The sequence below is a fragment of the Myotis nattereri genome (assembly GCF_964212035.1).
Source record: "Myotis nattereri genome assembly, chromosome: 3".
Lineage (NCBI taxonomy): Eukaryota > Metazoa > Chordata > Mammalia > Chiroptera > Vespertilionidae > Myotis > Myotis nattereri.
Genome location: NC_138077.1, coordinates 199197839 through 199221075, shown reverse-complemented (window position 1 = coordinate 199221075; position 23237 = coordinate 199197839). Strand labels below are relative to the sequence as shown.

General features: G+C 42.5%; 1 protein-coding gene across 2 annotated transcripts; it reads left to right on the top strand.

Moving 5' to 3' along the window:
- The first annotated feature begins 3155 nt into the window (after positions 1–3155).
- On the top strand, positions 3156–22095 carry PPP1R8 (protein phosphatase 1 regulatory subunit 8). Of its 2 annotated transcripts, XM_081085305.1 has the most exons (8): positions 4009–4082; positions 5891–5951; positions 10408–10561; positions 10666–10793; positions 11822–12042; positions 13842–13986; positions 18750–18814; positions 20651–22095. In XM_081085305.1, the coding sequence occupies exons 5-8, from the start codon at positions 11977–11979 to the stop codon at positions 21002–21004; spliced, it is 630 nt and encodes a 209-aa protein (XP_080941431.1). In that variant the 5' UTR covers positions 4009–4082; positions 5891–5951; positions 10408–10561; positions 10666–10793; positions 11822–11976; the 3' UTR covers positions 21005–22095. The 2 variants fall into 2 exon arrangements, with proteins under 2 accessions (XP_080941430.1, XP_080941431.1); XM_081085304.1 differs by lacking the exon at positions 10666–10793 and having other exon boundaries at positions 3156–4082.
- Positions 22096–23237: the final 1142 nt, after the last annotated feature.

Sequence of the window (23237 nt, the reverse complement as noted above, 5' to 3'; positions counted from 1 at the left end):
CTAGGGCTGGGCTAGGTATCACCTGCTTTCTTCTGGCTTTTCTAAGCAGGTTATTATATCCCTAGGTTTCAAATAACTTTTCAGTATTGCCTTCCAGTGCTATGAAATACAACTACTTTAAAATCTACGCTTATCCAGGAGTTTGAAAGGTTTTGATTCCCAACCTGCTTTTAAGCCAATTGAATAGTTCATTTTAAATACCTAACATGAAATTTGATTGACAATGTCGCACTTAATTTTTATTATTTTTTTATTTAAAAAAAATGTTTTTAATTGATTTTAGAGAGAGGGGAAGGAAGAGAGAGAGAGAGAGAGAGAGAGAGAGAGAGAGAGAGAGAAGAGAGAGAGAGAAACATTGATGTAAGAGAGAAACATCAATAGGCTGCCTCCCACATACCTCTTACTGGGGATCGAGCCCAAAATCCAGGTATGTGCCCTGACTAGGAATCAAACCGGAGACCTTGTGGTGTATGGGACAATACCCAACCAACTGAGCCACACCGGCCAGGACAGCACTTAACTTTTAAATATAAACTTGAAATAATAGAGTTTTTAATGTTGGACTGTGATTAAGGACCAAGCTTTTACCAGTCCATGGAAAAATGAGAGAAATGATATAGTAGGCTTTTCAAAGTACCATTTTTGAGGTTGAGCTAATGACCTTTCAACTTACTTATTTTTCTTTTTTAAAATTTTCTATTTTTTTTCTTTCAACTTTTTTTAAAGGATATTTCAAGATTATAAAAATGAAAAGGTGGTGATATTAGATGGCAGTCTTCATTTTAAAATCTTATTTGGCAAAATAAAAGTCGACATTCCTATAAATTTTTTTCCTGGTCCATGACATCTCTAATGTTTAAACAACTCATTTAGAGTAGTCCCATCACTTGACAACTGAAGAAATTGAGGCTAGGAATGGCAGTCTACTACAAGAACTAAAAGGCTTAAGGAAGTGCTCTCTATATGTGAATGGTCATTTGTAGGGTCATTTTTGACTCTTGCTACCAGCAATTTACAATGCTAAATGTTAAGTGTTTTACATTTTATGTTTAATATCTCATATCCACAAAACCAACTAGGAGATATGTTTTCTTGTCCGCTTTGTATGGATTAGGAAAAGGAGGCATAGTAAGTAACCTGTGCATGGTCACACCATTTAGGAGGGATGGAGACAGGATTTGATCTCAGACTTCAATTCCACACCTTCAGATTCTAGACATTGTCTCCATGCATCACTGATACAAACTGTCCTCATCACCTCTCTCATGAAGCTTTCTCTTAAAATCTGGAGTAGTGGCAGTTTCTACCCTGTTTTTCATGAATGTCTTTTCTTTTGTCAGTACCTTGTAAACTTTTCATTAACCACCCTGATAAATGAAGCCTCCTGCTTATACTATCTATATACACGTTTTGTTTTTAAGACAGTTTTCTAACATCAATATGCTAATGTCTTTAGATTTGAGTCTAAGGAAGTCTCGGTGTCTAAGAAATGAATCTATCTTTGTTGAGATACTAAAGTCCAAAAGCAGCTAGTCTATCAGTCTTCCCATTTCAAAAAATTAAGGGTCTAGACTGCTGCCCTCCAATTCGCTGATCTATACTGACATCATTGGTGCCCAAACAAAGAACGTTTTGCTTTATAAGGCCTAGGTAAGTATAAGGTGCCATTACATCACATGCTAGTGTGAATGTCAGCTGTGCTGAAAGCAGGGAACACAGACCAAGGAGTAAAGACAAGGGTAAGAATCTAACTTCAAGCTTTCTTGGGTGTATAGTCAGCAGTAGGAGGGATTAAATAATGGACCACACACAAAAGCTGAGACATTGAAAGGCAAAGTTGACATAGGTGTTATCAGGTCACTCAAAGCTAGAAATGGCTTCAGCAGCACCTCATGCCTGCAAGGGGCATGGAACCTCAGAGGCCTGCACAGTCTCTGTAGATAAAAATGAACGTGTTCTTTTCTGTTACACTGAAAACACTTTTGAGACTATTTAATTCCTTCTCAAGAATCATGTCCTTGTGCTCAAGAGTCAGCCAGGCCGGTGTGGCCCAGTGGTTGAGCGTTGACCTATGAACCTGGAGGTCACGGTTCTTTTCCTAGTCAGGGTATATCCCAGTTGTGGGCTCGATCCCCAGTGTGGGGCATGCAGGAGGCAGCCAATCAGTGATTCTCATCATTGATGTTTCTCTCTCCCTCTCCCTTCTCTGAAATCAATAAAAAAATTTATTTTTTAAAGGAAAGAGCCTCTTTTCTTGAGACCAAGTTTAGAATTTGTATTTCCCCCATCAGCCTAGTCTTTGGAATCAAGATTGGAAAGGAGGCTATACACAGGTCAGCGGATAAGTCATCTGATCAGTTAGCATCCTTGCTGGATAAATTTATTGTGCTTTTGAAAGCCAGAGGAACGTGATTCTCCTACCTGCCTAAGAGTTGATAATTTCAAAATCCAAGTTAATATTATGTTGCAATTAAATCTTGATTCCTGGAGAGATGTCATTAAGGACAAAATCTTTTGAACAGGTTGATGTTCAATTTAAAATCTAGAGGACCAGCAGCAAGGAAATCAAGAAAAGAAATTATGTGCAGTGCCTCTTTCTGGTTAACAATTTTCAATTTAAAAAGAAAAAAACAGCCCTGACCAGTTTTGCTCAGTGAATAGAGCGTCAGCCTGCAGACTCAAGGGTCCCAGGTTCGATTCCAGTCAAGGGCATGTACCTTGGTTGCAGGCACATCCCCAGTAGGGAGTGTGCAGGAGGCAGCTGATTGATGTTTCTCTCATCGATGTTTCTAACTCTGTCCTTCTCCCTTCCTCTCTGTAAAAAAAATCAATAAAATATATTTTTTAAAAAATAATTAAAAATAAAAAAAAAAAACAGGTCAGATAACCCAAACTTTCTACAAAAGTGAAAAGGTGTTGGGCATCATTTGCATGATAATATATCAGGATCTAATTGTGAGACAGTGGTGATTAAAGAGCATGGCTGGCCTTTGGCATCATACAGATTTAGGTCTGAATCCCACTCACCCTCTAGGGCAACGGTTCTCAACCTGTGGGTCGCGACCCCTTTGGTGGTTGAATGACCCTTTCACAGGGGGCGCCTAAGACCATCCTGCATATCAGATATTTACATTACGATTCATAACAGTAGCAACATTACAGTTATGAAGTAGCAACGAAAATAATGTTATGGTTGGGTCACAACATGAGGAACTGTATTTAAAGGGCCAGAAGGTTGAGAACCACTGCTCTAGGGTGAGGCTGGGCCACTCAATCTGTTTGAGCGTTCAGGGATCATACCTACCTCAAGAGTGTTGTGAGGATTAAATGAGATGATCCACATAAAATATCTACTTGCCCAGAGAAGTAAGCACCCAACAAACAGCGATTACACCTAGAGCACTTGCTCATGGTCTCTTTCAGGCAGCTGTTGGCCTAGGGCAGGCCTGGAATCCTAATGCTTCCTTTCACGATTCAGTCACCACGACTAAAATCCCGAAGGGGCCACGCCTTGATTAGCCATTGAAGATCTGGATGTCTGCCTCTGATTGGATCCTTCTTCCCCAGCACATCCAGACTTTTCATAAATAGACGAGATGGCCCCTTACAGCAGATTCCCAGATAATACACATAAATCCACAAGGTCCCGATTTGGATTAGGAAGAGGAAGCGAGCATGCAACTCTGCAGAGAAGGACCGTAAGAGAAACAGAATGAGTGATTACTGTAATTTCTAAGCTCTGCGCTCTAATTCCTCTCTAGCCTGTAGCAAGGACGGAGTCACATAAGCACCTTTTCTTCAGCCACCTCCCAGCCAGGAGAAACCCTAGTCTTCGGAGACACTGACAAACACCCCAAAATCCCATCCCCGTTTCCACCGCCCCTAGAAGCGCCCCCTCCGTGCGTGCGTGTGTGCGCGCGCACGCGGGCGCGCACGCACAGGCTACTGGGATGCCGCTTCTCCCCTCCGAGTCTTCCAGTTTCCCGGCGTGCTTCGGGCCCGCCAAATGGGCGGGGGAGACGCAAGATGGCGGCAGCCACGAATTCCGGCTCCAGCCTCCCACTGTTCGACTGCCCGACTTGGTGAGTGGCGAGGAGACCAGGGCTGGAGTGGCCTGGGCTGGCTGGGCGGCCCATTTCCCACAGCGGGCCGAACGGTTTAGACGTTTTGGGACTGACTGAGGGAGAGCAGTTCGTCGGGCCGGGCAGCGTGGGGAGGAACCGGGAGCCCAGGCCCAGGCACTGAGGAACCCAGAGTTGGGGGCTCTGAGGCGCTCGCTGACGCAGCCCCCCCGGCGGTGCGCCGGTTGCCTGGGCGTTTCGGGGCCGTGGCCCTGAACTTACCTCCACTCCCGACTGGATCGAGTGCTCTTGGGGAGCAGCGGACCGCGCCCCTGCTCTCTGTCCCGAACGCGCGCGAGCCGGCTTCCCGGACCGAGCCCGCCGCGGAGCCCGTGCCCCGCCGCGGTGCTGCTCCCCTGGTCCCGCACTTGCCTCTCACGGACCGGGAGCCCCCTGAGCGCAGGGACGGCGCCGACCCACCCCTGCATCCGCAGCGACCGGCGCTGGGATTGTTGGAAGGAACCCCTTCCATCCTTTCTCCAGTTCTTGGGAAGAGTGGGATAATTTCATTTCGCCTTGGAGTAGAGTACAAGATGAGCAATTATGCATGGCCTTGAGTTAGAGCTATTTCAGCAGTAACTCACCGGTGGATTAATAATGGTATTCTTCTCTGCCTCCCGCTATGTTGAGATCCCCAAGGGCAAGGCGTCTGATGCATCCTTTATATTACCAGCGCCTAGGCCTTAGCCAGGCACATAGTAGGAGTTCAGAAAGCATGTTTTGGATGTAACATTGCTTTTCCTCTTTCCCAGAAAAAAAAAAAAGGCTTTTCCCAATGCACTGTTTTCAGCAACTGCCGTAGAGGAGTTGGGGCAGGATTGTGAGATAACTATGTTGCTCTTCAAATGAGAGGGAATTTGGATTGCATATTTTATGCAAATATGCAAAAGGACTGGCAAGATTGTTCTTTTTTTTCAAACTTCAAAGGAGCAAACACAGGAAGCAAGTGAATGTGTGCCTGTTTTCTGGGTTCCTTTGCATTTTGTAACACCCAGTTGCTTCAGTCTACAAATTTTATGTCCATTTTGGTTCCCTGCCACAGTGATTTCTGATGTTGGATCAGGATAGTAAACTTATAGTTAGAAGAGACATATCACCTACCATTTCTTCAGTCCTGTATGCACCAGCTCCTGTGTTAGGTGCTTTGACATGTATCCCTCTTGGATGCTGTGGTTATAGAAATACAGAGCAAAGTGCCCTGAACAAGCCGTTATAGATAGAAAGACCTGTTCGGGGGTAAGAAACATCTCTTGTATTCATTGGTACCTGGTTTCATAGGCACGATACGGGATTGCCCTAACTCCCTAATTATATACCTCTGATTTGGTCTCAGAGTTCAGAGCTCTGTTTATTTTGTGATGAGACTAATCTTGGATCAGCACAGAACACCAGCGAGGTACTCAGCCTTTGTATGTTCTTTGCAGTAGTCACAAAGCTTAGATTCAAACTCAAAGGATCAGACTACGCCAGCTATAGACGTGCACTCTCTATGCTGCCTTCTCTCCAAGGTCGATGTTCAGTGTTAAAGTACAGGTTTCTTCGGTGCTGCTCTAATTACAAATCCATTAAAATCTGTTTTAGAGCAATTGAATCACTGGGGAAGCAAGTGTCAAACTTAGAAGGAGCTGTAATAACAGTGAAGTAGATGACATTTCTGCTTGAACATGAGCTAATTATAGGCTGGTAGAGCTGCAGTGTTGAATGGGACAGTAATTGTAAATGGCATTATGAACTCATTCTGAAAATGCTTTTTCCTTCTTATTTTTTAGGGCAGGTAAACCCCCACCTGGATTACATCTGGATGTAGTCAAAGGAGACAAACTAATTGAGGTACAGAAATACATGTCTTTCCTTTTTCCCATCACATTAAAGATTTTTGCCAGTGACTCACTTTTCCACTCCTTCTGCTCTGCTTTGTTTTCCGATGCTACTTTCGTTCATCCTGATTTTTTTTTCTATTAAAAGCACATGGTGATGTAACACATTCAAACCTCTTATCTCCCACAGACACTCAGTGGTTTTTTTTTTACTTCTCTCACCTTTTAAATAAAGGATTTTAATAGATCATAGGCCTATGAGCCCTAATCAGACTGGAAGCCCTTTAATATGGTAAATTCCCTCTCTTTGAGTACAGGAAGTTGTGTGGAAGGTACAAGATATGCAATCTATAATAATAAAAGCGCAATATGCTAATTAGACCGGACAGCCAAACAACCTTCCGGACGAAGCCGCCCTGGCGGGAGCTGAGGCAGGGGGCGTTAAGGGCGATCAGGCAGGTAGGCAAGTGGTTAGAGGATCAGGCAGGCAGACAGAGGTGGTTAGGGACCATCAGTCAGGCAGGCGAGCAGTTAGGGGCAATCAGGCAGGCAAGCAAGCAGTTAGGGGTGATCAGGTAGGCAGGCAAGCGGTTAGGGGTGATCAGTCAGGCAGGCGAGCAGTTAGTGGTGATCAGGCAGGCAGCTAAGTGGTTAGGGGTGATCAGGCAGGGAGGCGAGTAGTTTGGGGCAATCAGGCAGGCAGGCAGAGTGGTTAGGGGCCAGCGATCCCAGATTGCGAGAGGGATGTCCGACTGCCAGTTTAGGCCCAATCCCACAGGGTTCCCTGCAGAATCGGGCTTAAACCAGCAGTCGGACATCCCCCGAGGGGTCCCGGATTGCGAGAGGGTGCAGGTCAGGCTGAGGGCCTTCCCCACCTCCATCCCCACATGCATGAATTTCTTGCACTGAGCCTCTAGTAATTGAAGAAGAAAGTGAATGACATAGATTGAGTTTAGCTTTTAAGTTGCTTTATGATATTCAGGCCTGAGCCCTTCAAAGAGAATGAAATGGTGATGAAATTCATTCATTTACTCAAAACATTGAGTGCTTACTTTGTTCTAGTCATTGTGCTCGCTATAGGGACTACAACAGTGGACAAAACAAGCGTGGTTCTGATCCTCAAAGAGATCTGGTGGGAAAGACACTACATAAAAATTACCTGAAATAAGTTCTATAAAGGAAAAGTTTAGCAGAATTGCAGATTTTCTACAAGTCTCTAGAATGAACACCACATAGAACTTGAAGATAACATAAATTTTGATTAGATACTAAGTTGTGTGAGATTTTATTTTATTTTTAATTCTTACGGCACATTTATTTACCAAGAAATGGAGATTAAACCCACTGTGACTATGGAGCTGTGAATCTCCAGCTCTTAGACCAATTTTATGTTTGCTCGCTCATATAGAATTTAGATTTAAGGTCCCACTTTTGAGTGCAGTTGTTTTTGTTTGGTGTGAATATAAAAACTCCCAAGGGGATACTTTGCATATTAGGCTTTTATATAGAGAGATTTTATTTACTTGTTTTTAATTGATTTCATTGGGGTGACATTGATTAATAAAATTATATAGGTTTCAGGTGTACAATTCCATAATACATCATCAGTGTAGCGTTCTTTTATTTTAAGTTACAAAACTTCAAGATTATTCAATGAAATAATTTCGCTAAATTGTCTGTAAAACCTATTTTATAGACTGTTCCACAGGTACAAAATATTGTTGCTAAATAGCATGAAGCTCTGAAGACATAAGAATCTGTTTTGTTACCAGAATTTAGTAAATCTCCCGTTTGCTACAGGAAGAAAGAAAGGAGGCCTAGCTTTAATGATTATATCATATTCCTTTGTGAAATAATTTATATTTTTAAAGTGCTGTTAGTTGTCAGACATTCCTCTGATTACTGATTTCTATTAACTGATAATGTCTCTGTCTTTCATTGCTCTTAGGTGTGCTGAGTTGCCATACAATTGTCAAGTTGCAGTCTTTAGACATCACTGTGCTGTTTCTGAGAGGAATAGATTTATGTGCTTATTTTTAAAGATTTAGACAGCACTTGATACTAACCGAGCTATCTATATCCTAGCCTTGTGTCAGAGAGGCTTGTGATGTGTTGTGATAGCTGGGTTTAAGAAGTGCAATATTAAAACAAAAGCCGTGAGTCTTTTAGCCCAGTGTGCAAAGACACACTCTGAGTTATAACTCAGTGGCACAGCTGGGTAATGGTATAGCTAGTCAAGAAATTGTGGCTTTGGTGACTATTGAAACACCAATACATTATCTTATTTACTTGGACAGAGAAAGTACATTGTTCAGGAGTTAACAAATTTCCTTAATCCTAAGACATACTGTTTTCCCGCTACATCGTTAATGTTTCTGTCGTTGAGATACCTTTAATAATGAATGTATATATTTAATTTGGAGGACCTTTCACTCCCCCTCGCCCTCTAAATACCTAGATCTCTGGTATGTCTTTGGCACCTTAGAAACATAGAAATTTGGTCAGTGGTATAGTAGAACCCAAGATCTGGTGGTCTTATAGACTGCTTCCTTGAGACTATCCAATGAGCCCTGTGTTTAGCAAATTTAAGTTTGTGAGGGCATAATCTGGGTGCATATAAATATGAATGAGAAATGCAGTGAGATTCAACCTGCGCAGATATTACCTAGAAAGAATAAGATGTTGACATATCAGAACTCTCTCAATTTTAAAACAATGTCTTATATTTAATCCAAGTTTTAAAACTTGAGTCTAGGCCAGCGGTTCTCAACCTGTGGGTCGCGACCCCTTTGGGGATGGAACGACCCTTTCACAAGGGTCGGCTAAGACCGTTGGAAAACACATATATAATGACATATTGTTTTGTGATTAATCAGTATGCTTTAATTATGTTCAATTTGTAACAATGAAATTGGGGGTCACCACAACATGGGGAACTGTATTAAAGGGTCGCAGCATTAGGAGGGTTGAGAACCACTGGCCTAGGCAGACCTGGGGATGATCGTCTTACTGAGCTGTCAGGCTGCTCATTCTTGATGCTGCCTAGCAGTATAGTTGGGCTGGAACAAGCCTTGCCAGTAGCACATGGTCACTGGACAGGGTTTCCCAGCAGTGACCCACATACCTATACTCGCTTGAACTAATTTTGAACCTTAAGGCTAAGCTTTAAAGAAACTGGGTAAGTGATTGTTTAAAGAAAAATGAAGAGTGTGGCCCATCGTCGTTTATTCATTAAAATGTTCCTTGCCATGTAGTACATTTTCTGACGCAGGTAGAGTGAAGAAAATATATAATACGGTTAAAAGAGCTTAGACTCTGAAGTCAGACAGATTCTCTGTCTTTCTGAATTTTTAATTCAGCTTTTAAATATCTGGCTGTGTGAACTTGAATGTGTTAATTTCTTTATGCCTCAGTTTTGTCATTTATAAAAATAGGAATAATAGTATGTACCCACCACATAGAGTGGCTGTGAGGGTGAAGTAACAGCATAGAACACATACCACAGTGTGTGGCTCATAAATACCCAACGGCTGTTACTGTTATCAGTGCATGAGATATATTTCTGGTCTTGTAAGGGGAACACTAAAGCATAAGGGAGAATAGTAGCCCACTGTGAGTGCAATGACATAGCCAGGAATGAAATATAAACCTCTTGATTCCTAGCCTGGAACCTACTAACTTGACTGTGCTTCTCTACTCAGCTGTGTGCTGTCTTAGGGATTTTAGAAGGAGTGCCATGTGAAATGTGAACTAGAGCTTAGTGAAACCTTGAAAGGGTTATTCTTTAAAATGGTCAAATTGTAGACTTTTAAAACTGGAAGAAGTGTTAGTAAAAATTTATCAAGAGTCCTTTATCTTTGACAGCTCAGTTTACAACCAGGCCGTGTCAGGGTTTACTAACCCAAGATTAAAAGAAAAATAAGGACAGTGTTGTGAGTTCTTCATAAAGCTAAATTCAGCTCAGTGTTCCAAAAGTGCTTTGGGGCTATGATAGCATGATTCAAATATAAATAGGTATTGATAATATTTATAACCCCTTTCTTTCCCAACCAGTTGATAATCTTCCTTTGGTTATGTTTCTGAAAAGCAGTCATTACTTTATAAACATGCTTTGTGTTCTTATTTCTTGCTTGACCTAAAGTTACTATCGGTTGAAATCTTAAATTTCCAATAGACAGAGACAACCCCTTTTGCAGGTCACTTTTACGTAATAGAATTAGTAGGAAAACTTCTTTCCATATCAATAGTAAACATTTGACCGCTACATTTGGGGATATTAAATGTCATCTATCCCTCAACATGTTAGTAAGTTTTTCTGAGCTCTTTATCTTAAGAATAATAGGAAATAAACTTTTTTCACTGTGGCAAGGAATTTTCCTATTCAAGATCCTCTACTTATTTGATAAGAAGAATTTTTGCTTAACCCTGTTGAGACTATTTAAGTAACATTTAATTTAATGTTTATTTAGAAACTGATTATTGATGAGAAGAAATATTACTTATTTGGGAGAAACCCTGATCTGTGTGACTTTACCATTGACCACCAGTCTTGCTCTCGGGTCCACGCTGCCTTGGTCTACCACAAGCATCTGAAGAGAGTTTTTCTAATAGATCTCAATAGTAGTAAGTAATTCACATCCCATTCTGTCTCACACATTTCTTTTGGGCAATGTGAAAGTTCTCTTTAAGTTCTTCAGTTTCAAAATTGTGTTTTATTATTCACCAAGGAAGAAGTTTACATTTGATTTTTAAATCAACTCTTCTTGACTCCTGTGATATCGCCTATTTTCCTGAATAATTGATGACTGGAGAGAGAAGAAGGTTTTGGGGAGGACTGTCCTGGAGGAGGCACTAGGTAGATATAGAGAACACCATCAACAAAAACACTCAGGAGCTAGGGACTGTGGGTAGCTAAGTGTTTACAGGACCATGATGAATTGTGGTCTAATTTAGGCAGAAGCTGTGGTGGCTCCATTAATATAGTAGAGTAGTTGTGCAAGACATTAACAACAATGCTTGTTTTGAACAATATTTAATATTTTATTAAAGGTTCTTTATCCCAGCTACATTCTGCTTTGACTAAGTAATAATATAAATTTTAATTTCATGAATATACTCCAACTAATAAGATTTTCAACTTTGCCAAAGATAATCCCAGAAATGCAGTTGAGACTTAACTACATGGAGCCTTGAAGTGTTTCACTTTTCCCATATATAAATACAATGTAAAATAGAAAGGATCCTGCTTCCTGGGCTGACCATGTTCTCCTTCCCCACTTTTATAACACAGACCCCACCCCAGTCTGCTGATAGAATGGTTTTGGAGAGCCTTGTCTCACAAGTACTTACTTGCAAATTTATCTCATCTTTTCTGTCCATTTTATAACATGCCGAAAAATACTCAGACTCAGCAGGCGGATTTTGGCTTGCCTTGGTATTGATATTGCACCTGTTTCAGCCAACCTTTCCTGTGCTGGGGAAAACCCAGCATAACTGCCACCAGGGCCTGTATTCCTTAGACATGGGGCTGGAGAGGTCAGACCACAGCGATGCCTGTCTCCTGCCTTGGGTGGCATGGTTATTGCTGGGTTGGAGCCATCCTGCTGGACCCAGAATGGAGCCAAGCCTGTCTGGCAGGAGAGCAAGCAGTGGTATTTGTTATCTGGGTTAACAGCAGGTCTGAAGATGTGTAAGAATTCCACTGAAGAGATTCAAGACCCAGTGAAGGAGTTTTCCTTTTCATTGTGACTCATGACAAGGGATGCAAAGTGGACTCAGTGTCATTTTTATTTTAAAAAGCAGAACTGATAATGCTGGGAGGAGCTGCTCTCCTACAACTCAGGTTGGTTTTTTCTCTTACATTTTTGATTTGGTTATTCCCAGCACACGGCACTTTCTTGGGTCACATTCGGTTGGAACCTCACAAGCCTCAGCAAATTCCCATCGATTCCACAGTCTCATTTGGCGCATCCACAAGGGCATACACTCTACGTGAGAAGCCTCAGACATTGCCATCGGCTGTGAAAGGAGATGAGAAGATGGGTGGAGAGGATGATGAACTCAAGGGCTTACTGGGGCTTCCAGAGGAGGAAACCGAACTTGATGTAATTCCACGTCTGTCATTATTTTGTCTTTTGGGACTCTAGTTTTTCCATTATGTAGCTGTCTGTGTAGCTTGAAATGCCAAAGACTTAGAAGCAGGAGGTTTTCTTGAGCCCAGTGATGGGCCTTTGCCACTTTGTCAGTTATAAGGTGGTCAACTGTGACACACTTTGGAGAGCTGCATTGTGTGATTTGCTTATGTATGACCAGGGGTAACAAGGAAACTGGTCTCTTGCCAATAGACCCTCATGGTTGTCTGTGCACCTTCACTGGATGTTAGAAGCCAAGGCTGGGAGTTAAATTTTTCTAGAGCTGCACTGTCAAATGCGGTGGCTATTGACTACATTTCAAATACTCAGTGGTCACATGTGGCTAGTGACTTCCATGTTGAATGGCACAAATAGAGAACATTTTCATCATTCAGAAAGTTCGATTGGACGGCACTGACTTAGACTGAAGCTTTCATTCATTTACATTGCTTTCTTGATATTGTCCAAATAGCCCAGGAATCTTCTGAATAGAACTAGACTGCTTTTGTTCTTATGGGCCTGGCTGCCCTGAAGGCTGTGAATTTTACAGTATTGTATTAAAGTGCTAAAGTTTTCCTTTTCTAGAGGCTGACCCCAATATGTGCAGTGGCCGTCATCCTTCACATGTCAGTCACTGCACTGGTGTGACTGGTCTGTTCAGGTAGACCATCTGTGAGCATGTCCTTACCACCCACATGCACTTACTGTTCTAGGACACAAAGGCAGTGTCCCAGCCCTTAGGAAGAAAGGCACCGTGGAAATCTAAAATTTACAAGTTATTTTGTTCTAAAGAAGTAGCCTCCTAGCCAGAGGCCTTGATGGTGGTCACTCTTACCCATTTCTCCTCCAGCCTTCTTCCATGCTTTCCTGTATTTTAAATTAGTATGTGAGGTCCTCTGTGGGTCTTTATTCTCAAGACATTTTGAATATCTCAAACCGCAATGCAGTTTGGAATAAGTCCAGAGGATTGGGAAGAGGCAGGCAGCAGTGCTGAGGCCAACTTAATCATTGAGATGGATGGATAGTTATGAATAGAAATGGGACCATACACAGGAATGGGGAGTGACAAAATATTAATGCCAAGTGTAAGTGCACTGACAGTGTCCTTATGAGTTCTCAAAGAGAGTTACTGGTAAGAAAGCTGTCAATCATCCTTTCTCATCTCTGTTTTGTTACTTTAAAACAATTTTTGGAGTTCCTTCCAGTTACATTCTTTTAATTCTCAGCATAAAGACATGATAACCTTTGTAAAAAAACAACAAGCAAATCTCATCTGGCCAGTGTGGCTCAGTGGTTGAGCATCAACCTATGATCCAGGAGGTCACAGTTCCATTTCTGGTCAGGGCACATGCCCAGGTTGTGGGCTTGATCCCCAGTGTGGAGCATGCAGGAGGCAGCCAATCAATGATTCTCTCTCATCATGTTCTATTTCTCTCTCCCTTTCCCTTCCTCTTTGAAATCAATAAAAAAACAACAACAGCAAAACCTCAACTCAAAGATGTTTGTACAGATGACCTGTTCTCAGCTCAAGGTCCTCACCTTTTGAATATCACTGCCCCACTAGTCAAAGAGGGGCACATTCTGTCAAAGGTGACTTATAAATATTAGCAATCTGGGGATAGTAATGAGTTCTTTCTGAATACAGAGGAGAATCTTGTCTGCCTGGGGAAGTCAAGGTTAGCCCCGAATGCCTTTCTGCCCGTCATTTAATAAGATAGTCTGCTTCACTTTTCTGTGTACTGACTTGTCTTTTCCTATGAACCCTGGCCTAGAACCTGACAGAGTTCAACACTGCCCACAACAAGCGGATTTCCACCCTCACCATTGAGGAGGGGAATCTGGATATTCAAAGACCAAAGAGGAAGAGGAAGAATTCACGGGTGACTTTCAGTGAGGATGATGAGATCATCAACCCAGGTGAGGTGTCTTTCTAGCTTCTGCTGATGAAAAAGCTGTGGTCTCGGAGAGTAGTGTACACAACCTATAGGTCAGTTGTAATGTTTCCAAGGTTTAGAATAACAGGTGCTATTTTAAGGAGAGATAGTTTCTACAGTTCATTGGTGGAGTGCTCTCAACAACTCAGGCATTGTCCATTTGCACTGTGGAAGAAATAGCTAACAGGAGAGTCCATTTAGTTCAGTATCCAGAGCAAGGCGGTAATTCTCTGCTGACCCAGAGTGTCTGTGTCTTAGTGGAGGTTTAAGTTAAGCATAAGTGTTTTCTGTCTTGACCTCAAAGCAGAACGTTATTGTCTTTTGGGGTTCTGTGTACTAGTATGAGTGGTAACTGTAAGATTGGAGGACCTTCTGCTGCTACTGTTAACTGCATTGAAGACTTGCCTCTCTGGAAGGAAGTAATTTATAGTTTGAATGGAAATGTCAGTAAGGTAAGAGCATTGTATTATGGGAAGGCCACTAACTTTACCAATTTGTTCCATCATTCAACATTTATTTATTGGGCCTATGTTGTATCTTAAGTACTCTGGTGGATGGATGACATAGAGCTGGGAGGTATAGTTATACAGTGAAGATGGAATTGGAATTTAAAAAAACCTTGTTTGAAAATAAATCTCAATGGATAGAAGAGACAAGGATCCCAGACTAACAAGTTGCTTTTAATTTCCAAAGTAAAATGCAGTGAGAATTACTTTCAAGTCCTGCATTTAGGTTCAAAATATCAATTATTTAAATGGAGATGGTCTGCTCCAGCATGAAAAAAAAAGGTCAAAGGATTTTAGTTAATTGAAAATGCAGTTTTATGTAGACCCAAGGGTCCCGGGTTTGATTAAGGTCAAGGGTACATACCTTGGTCGCAGGTCCGCCCCGGCCCTGGTCAGGGCTCATGCAGGAGACAACCAACCGATGTGTTTCTCTCACATCAATATTTCTCTCTGTCTTTCCCCTTCTCTTCTACTCTCTCTAAAAACCAATGGAAAAATATCCTTGGGTGAGGATAAAAAAAAAAAAGGAAGAAAGAAAATATAGTTTTAGTCATTAGGAGTATGTGAAAACTAATCACGTGCAGTGTAAGACTCATTAATAGGAGGATTGGGGACAGTAACCCCACTGGTCTGTGTTCTGAGCCAGTGATGGCGAACTTATGACACGCGTGTCAGAGGTGACACGCGAACTCATTTTTTTGGTTGGTTTTTCTTTGTTAAATGGTATTTAAATATATAAAATAAATATCAGAAATATAAGTCTTTGTTTTACTATGGTTGCAAATATCAAAAAATTTCTATATGTGACACGGCACCAGAGTTATGTTAGGGTTTTTCAAAATGCTGGCACACCGAGCTCAAAAGGTTCGCCATCACTGTTCTGAGCATAACTCATCCATAAGTTACTAAATACAAGCATGGCCTTAACCATCAAATGTGATGTAGTCCTGAGGGAGGAGGAGATTCATATATACAGAAAACAGTGCCCTGCATGCTGGGAATGTGGGGAACCATGCAGGAGGGAGAGCAGATTGGAGGGGGCATGGCCACTGTAGTCAGGTATTTGCAGGACTAACCTTAAGAAGGGAACAGTGGGCAAAACCAGAGCTAGTGAGTAGCAAGTATTTGACTCAGCATAAAAAAGCAACAATGAATCTTTATATTTAGAAGAATTAAAAGGATTCCTCTGAAAGAGATTGAGGCATTCATTCTACTGACAAGTTTACTTTCTGATGGTGTGTGAAGTGGAAAGGATTACTCCTAGAAGTAGTGAATGCCCAAGGGGAATTTTTAGGCAGGGGCTGGATAACCAATCTAGGAAACTTATTTCTGGGCCCTGGAACCTCTTGAGTAAGTTTCTAGAGGTTGAGCCTAAAAATTTGTAGCTTCAAACAAGCTCTTAATTATGCTGATGAACAGCCAATAACTTGGGAATTACTGGACTAGACACTAAGTCTCCCTCAGGACTCAGTGTCTGATCTGCTTTGTTTTTCTCCTGGAAAATTATTGCCCCAGAGCTTTATTAAGGTGCTGTATTCAGGCAGAGTATAGCATAGTGGTCAGAGGGCCTGGGTTTGAAATCCACCTCTCCTCTTAGTAGTTGTATGACCTTGGCCAAGTGACCTAAAAGACTACTGGCCTGGCCGAAGCCGGTTTGGCTTAGTGGATGGAGCGTCGGCCTGCGGACTGGGGGGCCCGGGTTCAATTCCGGTCAAAGGCATGTACCTTGGTTGCGGGCGCATCCCCAGTGGGGGGTGTGCAGGAGGCAGCTGATCGATGTTTCTCTCTCATCAGTGTTTCTGGTTCTCTATCCCTCTCCCTTCCTCTCTGTGAAAAATCAATAAAATATATTTTTTTAAAAAAGACTACTGGCCTCACAGGATTGGTGAGGAGAATAAATGATTAACATTTGTAAAAGCACTTCATATCAGTACTTGGGATTTGTAAGCTCTTGATAAATGTTAGCCATTATCCCCATCATGATCTGCCACAACTTTTGCCTTCCACCTGTGCATCTTTCCTAAACTAGAAGTAGACTTCGTAAGGAATCTGTTGGTAGATCTTCCAGGAGCAAGGCTCTCCTAGAACATGCGTATTCTCTATGACTAGAATGAGGAAAGGAGGAGAGGGCCTGACCATCAGCCAACACAGGACAGGGTCCCCCAGAGAGGCTTAGTCTCTCTCCTCTACAGGCCTAGTGCACGCATGGGGTGCATCCCCCAGTAGCCACTCCTGTCAGGCTCCATTGCTTGTGCGCCTCGTTCAGCTTTCCTTGCTGAAGGGATGATTAGAACGGGGCTCCCGTGGGGGTGAGGAAAGATAAGGTTGCCTTTTTTAGAGACCTTGTCTCCTTCCTGCGTCTGGTCATCTTTCCTCTCTTCTTCCACGTAGAAGCCATTTGTTCGTTCATTCTTTGAACAAAGGTTGGTTAATCAATGAATATACCAGGGCATATTCTTTAAAGGCGTCCTAAAGGGAAAAGTCAGACTTAAATCAACCAGGTGTAATTATTCAGATTAAATAGGGAATCTTTATTTTCCAAAGGAATTCATACGAGTGCTCATCTTTAAAATAGCAAGCTCCCTCAATGCATTTAAAATAAGATGGACAAAAAAAAAAAAAAAAAAAAAAAAAAAAAAAAATAAGATGGACAACATCAGTTAGGGAAATAATTCCTTTCCTGTCACTACATTAAGATGAAGGGGACTCGGAGTAGTTTTCTTTAGTAATGCTAACAAGTCAGCCTGCCTGTCTCCATACACACAGCCTTCAGCGAGAAAACTGCTCATCTTAGGCGGCCCAGCGCAGCCATCCTCTCTGCTACAGAGCAGCTCTGCTACCTGTCTTGAAGCACCTCCAGTGTGTTGTAGCCTATCTGGCTTTACGGTGTGAACTCTTTACAGGCAGGGCAGTATCTTGCTCTTATTTCCATGCCTGATGTCTAATAAATGAGGCACAAGAGGGTGGACTGACTGCAAACATGTCCCTTACTTGGTCTTATCTCTTCCTCCCTGCAGAGTGAGTGACGCTAGAAGTTTGTAGGGTATAACAATGTGTGTGAGCTGTGAAAAGGGTGCTGCCCTCCCACTCTGCCTGGACGAGGGCTTCAGATCCTTTAGTAAAAGTCTTTTTTTTTTCTTTTCATATATATATAATTTTATTTATTTATTTTTGTTAATCCTTACCGGGGATATTTTTCCCATTGATTTCTAGAGAGAGTGGAAGGAAGGGAGGGAAGAGAGGAGAGAAGGGGAGAGAGAGAGAAACATCAGTGTGAGACAGACACATTGATTGATTGCCTCCCGCACGCACCATGACCAGGCCTGGGATGGAACCTGCAACCCAAATCTGTGCCCTTGATGGGGAATCGAACCCATGACCCTTTAGTAGGCAGGCTGATACTCTACTGAGCACACCAGCCATGGCAGTAAAAGTCTTGATTGTATACAGTTGTTCAGGTCAAAAGGCCAAGTGAAGTTGGAAGCCCTGGATCTGAATCCTAATTCTGTTATTTGCTAATGAGTGGGCATTACCAAGATAGGTGGTGTGTGACCTCTTGACACGTCATTGTTTTGTCACTATCATGGGATTGCTAATAGATACTCTTTTGTTTCTCCCTCAAAAAAGGGAAGTATATCGAATGCAAAAGAACTCGTGGAAGGCAGCACAGCACAGTGGTCCAGTCCTACTTCTGGCTACTTGGACTAAATCCCGGCTCCTCCACTCTTCCATAGGGTGACTAGGCCCATCACTTTACTCCTCTTAGCCTGAGGTGTTTTCTTGTCTATTGCATGTTTATTGTAGCCCTAGCTGGTTTGACTCAGTGGATAGAGCGTTGGCCTGGGGACTGAAAGGTCCTGGGTTCGATTCCAGTCAAGGGCACATGCGTGGGTTGCAGTCTCAGATCCCCAGCAGGGTGTGTAGGAGGCAGCCAATCAATGATTCTCTATCATCATTGATGTTTCTGTCTCTCTCCCCCTCTCCCTTCCTCTCTGAAATCAAAATAAAAATATTAAAAAAATAAAAATTAAAAAAAAAAATGTTGACTGTAGTCATGCTCTCACCTCATAGGCTTGTTGTGAGGATTTAGCACAGTGCTCGGCACATAGAAACAGTTGACGTGTTAGCTGTATTTTATTGTTTTAATGTGAGTTGTGATTGCTTTGTTTGTAGTGAGCCCTCTTCCCTTAACCCTCACAGGAGAATACCAAACTAATCCTTCCCTCATGTCTTTTTGCAGAGGATGTGGATCCCTCAGTTGGACGCTTCCGGAACATGGTACAGACTGCAGTGGTCCCAGTGAAGGTAGGAAGCACATTGTAACAATATTTGAAATGCCATTTCATACAGTCTGGTTTAAAAATCCACTCTTTTATAAATAGGTTAGGTGTACTTAATTTTAAAACATATTCTTTGCTCCTCTTCCATTTTTTTATCCTGTGGTCATACTTTTACTCCATCTATGTCTAGAGGATTCTGGAGCCCATAATAAGGCTGCAGGTGACCAGCCAGCTTGATGCTGTATGTAAATTATGGTGCAATGTAAATCTACCGCCAGCAGGCTGCTGAGAGGCCCACGTTTCTTTAGCCTTTCCCTTTTCACTCAGAGTTAGCTATTAGGCAAGAAAGGCGTTGTAGTATTTCTGCATGGCACTGCTGCCTTTTGCTGTGCCTTTATTTTTTGTGCCTGGGGGTGGCACAGATAGAAAAGCCAGCCCAAACCTTGATTAGGTTTATAAAGACCAGGTATGTTGAAGAACCAAGAGATGGAAGTTACAAAGATGTTCTAATTGCTAAACATGTGGAGGAACTACTTGACAGCTAGGAATAAATAGTCCTTTAAATATTGGGATCTCTGTACATAGAGGTATTAAAAAAGTAATTGGGCCCTAGCTGGTTTTGCTCAGTGGGTAGAGCATGGGCCTGCAGACTGAAGGGTCCCAGGTTCAATTTCAGTCAAGGGCACAAGCCCAGATTGCAGGCTCGATCCCCAGTAAGGAGGGTGCAGGAGGCAGCTGGTCAATGATTCTCGGCATTGATGTTTCTATCTCTCTCTCTTCCTCTCCCTTCCTCTCTGAAATCAATAAAAATATATTAAAAAAAAAAAGAAATTGGAAGATGCTGGTCCGAGATACTATAGTTTTTGTTTGTTTTCAATGCACAAAAATGAATTATATTTTTATGTACTTGCAATGATAGAGTTTTATTTTTTAAAAGTCTTTAGAATATATTAGGCTAGGTTGATGTGTCAAATTCCTGGTTAGTCTTTAACTCAAAAGGAGTAGACAGGTGAGGGGATCTTTCATGAACTTTCTTTAGTCTCTTGTGAAAACGTACACGGCGAAGTTTTCCTGTGCAGCTCCATAGAGCTCATGTCACGTTTCCCCCTGAGCTCTGTTCTCTTTTGGAATGTTCTGTTGTCATTAAAGTACAAACCAGAAGATATTTTTACTTTTATATCAGATTTATTATGGTATAATTTACATACAGTAAAATGCACACATGGCAAGTGTACAGTTTGAGTTTTGACAAATGTGTACCCCTGAGTCATCACCATTATAATCAACATATAGAAGATTTCCATCACCCAGAAAATTCCTTTATGTCCCTCTGCTGTCGGTACCTGCCCACTCCCAGCCCCAGGCAACCAGTAAACTTCTTTCATTCACTACAGGTTTGTTTTGCTCTGAGAGTAATGTTGAGACATTTGGTGCCCAACATGAAGATAAATACTACCTTCTGATCCCCCCCTCCAAATCTAAATACCTACTACCACCATTATCACCTATTTCCTTAAAGGGCATTTTAACACCAAAAGAGAGGGAGAGGTGTGACAAGCTAAGGATAGTCACTTAACTGGATGAGGTTTACTTTATAAAATGCTCACACACTCTCCTCATTTTTCTCATGTGACTTGGGACGGTAAATACTTCATGTGGACCCATCACCTTAGAGGACCACTGTAAAATCTCTTTAATCACTGAGATTCCAAGACTGGGAAATAGGTTGTTTGGGAAACAAAATAAGCTGGAGGTTATTTTAGGGGCTTTCCCCAGTGTTTTAGGGCTGGAATAGAAAAGGCTAATGAGCACCACCCATGTGCCTCACCTCTTGTCTGCTCTGTTCCTTGTAAAACCACAGAAGAAGCGGATGGAAGGCCCTGGCTCCCTGGGCTTGGAAGAATCGGGGAGCAGGCGCATGCAGAACTTTGCCTTCAGTGGAGGACTCTACGGGGGCCTGCCCCCCACACACAGTGAAGCTGGCTCCCAGCCGCATGGCATCCACGGGACAGCACTCATCGGTGGTTTGCCCATGCCATACCCGAACCTCGCCCCTGATGTGGACCTGACTCCTGTTGTGCCATCAGCAGTGAACATGAATCCTACACCAAACCCTGCAGTCTACATCCCCGAAGCTGTTAACGAACCCAAGAAGAAGAAATATGCAAAAGAAGCTTGGCCGGGCAAGAAGCCGACGCCTTCCTTACTGATTTGATATTTTTGGTCATGGAAAAGGGGTGGGGTTGGGTGGGAATTGGGTGGAAGGGTGATGGGGGAGCTGATGAACTTGGGAGGAAAATTTTCCATGTGTGCAGTATCGTCTTTCAGAACGTCTCCCGGGGTCCTAAACATCTAATACCAAAACTGGGGGTGGGGTTGAAATGTCCCGTAAAGACTGCTCTTCAGAACACTTCAGTGTAGAAGAACGTTTCATACGTCATTTTAAATTGGTGCCCTGGAGCCTCCCAGGCCTCCATGACCTCCTTTTTCTTTCTTCCCTCTTTCCAGGGTTATTTTTATTTTAAGTCATGTACCCTGTGGAGAGACTCCAGGCCCAAAGAGTCGAATTCAGAGCTGGAGAGGTGATGGTGGCATCACCAGCCTTATGGGTCCAGCAGCCTAGTTTATATTTACTATCCCTATAAGTTCCACATAGCAAAAGGGTTGCCATGGATCTGAGGTTGATAAAAAAGAGGGTTAAAATTCCTTAGTTAAGCTAAAGTTTAAATAATGTTTTTCTGGGTCAGTGGTTTTGAGGTCCAGTAGTTAGGCTTTTCTCTTTTGTCCTTTCCGTTGGAATGAGAATATTTTGATTGTGGTCTGTGACCAGTGAATGCCATAGACACAGGTTGATAGTTTTAAACTTATTACTTTGTTTGAACTTTACCTGTTTTTTCTTGTCAAACCTGAGTACTCTCTACTTGCTGAAGTTTCTCATTTGATTCCAGAGTACTGTACTCTCCAAGGCTTTCCTTTTCAAGTGTGGTATGAAGGCAATTTTTAAAGCATTTGACCAGTTAGAACAATTTCAATTAAAAAGGAAAAGATTTCACTTTGCAAGTAACTGATGTCTCTAAGTAGACATTTTAGATGTCGGTTTGGAGGCGCTTCCCCCCTGTGAGAGCTCTTGTTATCTGAAGCTCTAAGATGAGATCTGGCTAATGAACATAGGAGACGAAGGTAGGAAACATCGATAAGAGCTTTGTATAGAGATTTGTACATTTGTGTAATAGGCCTTTTCACGCTTTATGTGTAGCTTTTTACCTGTAACCTTTATTACATTGTAAATTAAACGTGACTTTTGGCATCTGGTGCAGTTGTGGTTCGGTCGCCGTACCGATTCCCGCTGACAGTAGGAAATGTTGCCCAGGGTGTGCTGTCCGGCTTGGGAGGTGGTGCCTGTCCCCATTTTATTACCACGAATGAGAACGCCCCCTAATGAATATAGAAACTAACTAGAGATACTGGTCCCCAGGGTGAAGCCTCATGGAGCCAAGTGGGTTGAGAGATGCCAGTCGCCCTTCATCAGGAGGCAGAACCACAGATGTGACAAAAGATTGGGCTTTGGGGCACTCGGCCTGGAGTGGGCATGGTTTAAACTTGGTCATCCGCCCTCTGGCTACAGCTGCAGCTCAGGTGCCGAAGTTGAGGAGGTTTAGAAGGGATTTCAGCCAGAGTTGGGATTGAATGGGTGTGTCCATTCAATACGGGAGCCTCATTTCAGGAAGTGCACTTGGCGTGTGGTGAGAATTACAGGTGGCTTTGTGATGTGGATGCCAGCTAAGTTCCAGATCCCTTGGGTCGAGAGTGTGGACTTGCAGCAGGAGCAGCCTCATAACAGAGTCTATAAAATCACAAGTTTACAAGAAGCGGACCTCATCAGCCTCTGTAAAAACGAGTGTCTTCATCTTAGGAGAGCACTTTCCCCTCATCTCATAGCAAAGATGACCATTAGACACACATGGAGCCCCTACCTACCCCGCCAGCCATTCACGGCCTGTCGTTTAATTCACATAGCCCTAAGAGGAACACGCTTTTGTCCCCATTTTACAGATGAGGAAACTGGCTGAGACAAAAGAAACTCATGATCCCACTGTAGTGAAGTCAGGATTGAAACCAGTCTGAGTCCCGAGCACAGGTGTACACAGCCTCCAGGATGAGTTGGTGAAGGGTGTGTGTGGCCCACATGTGGAATGCTCTCAGCAGGCTGGGGTTATATTCAGTTGTAGTTAGGCATTTGTTTTAAAGTTGATTTTTTTCCAAATGATAAGTTCCTGCTTATCATTATGGTATATTAAAGGATTTAGCTTTAGTTCACATAGTAAAATAAGTCATTGGTGAGAGAGATCATGCCCTGTACTATTTGGCTCTGGCATTTGAGTTGCAGAGTGAAACTCGCATTTGTGTCTCAAGGCTCAAAAGACTATCCCAGCCTGCAAAGCTATTTA

Coding starts and splice junctions, on each gene's coding strand:
- PPP1R8 (XM_081085304.1), top strand. CDS start 4,027: ATGGCGGCAGCCACGAATTCCGGCTCCAGCCTCCCACTGTTCGACTGC. Junction 4,083..5,890: donor CTGTTCGACTGCCCGACTTG/GTGAGTGGCGAG, acceptor CTTATTTTTTAG/GGCAGGTAAACCCCCACCTG. Junction 5,952..10,407: donor AAGGAGACAAACTAATTGAG/GTACAGAAATAC, acceptor ATGTTTATTTAG/AAACTGATTATTGATGAGAA.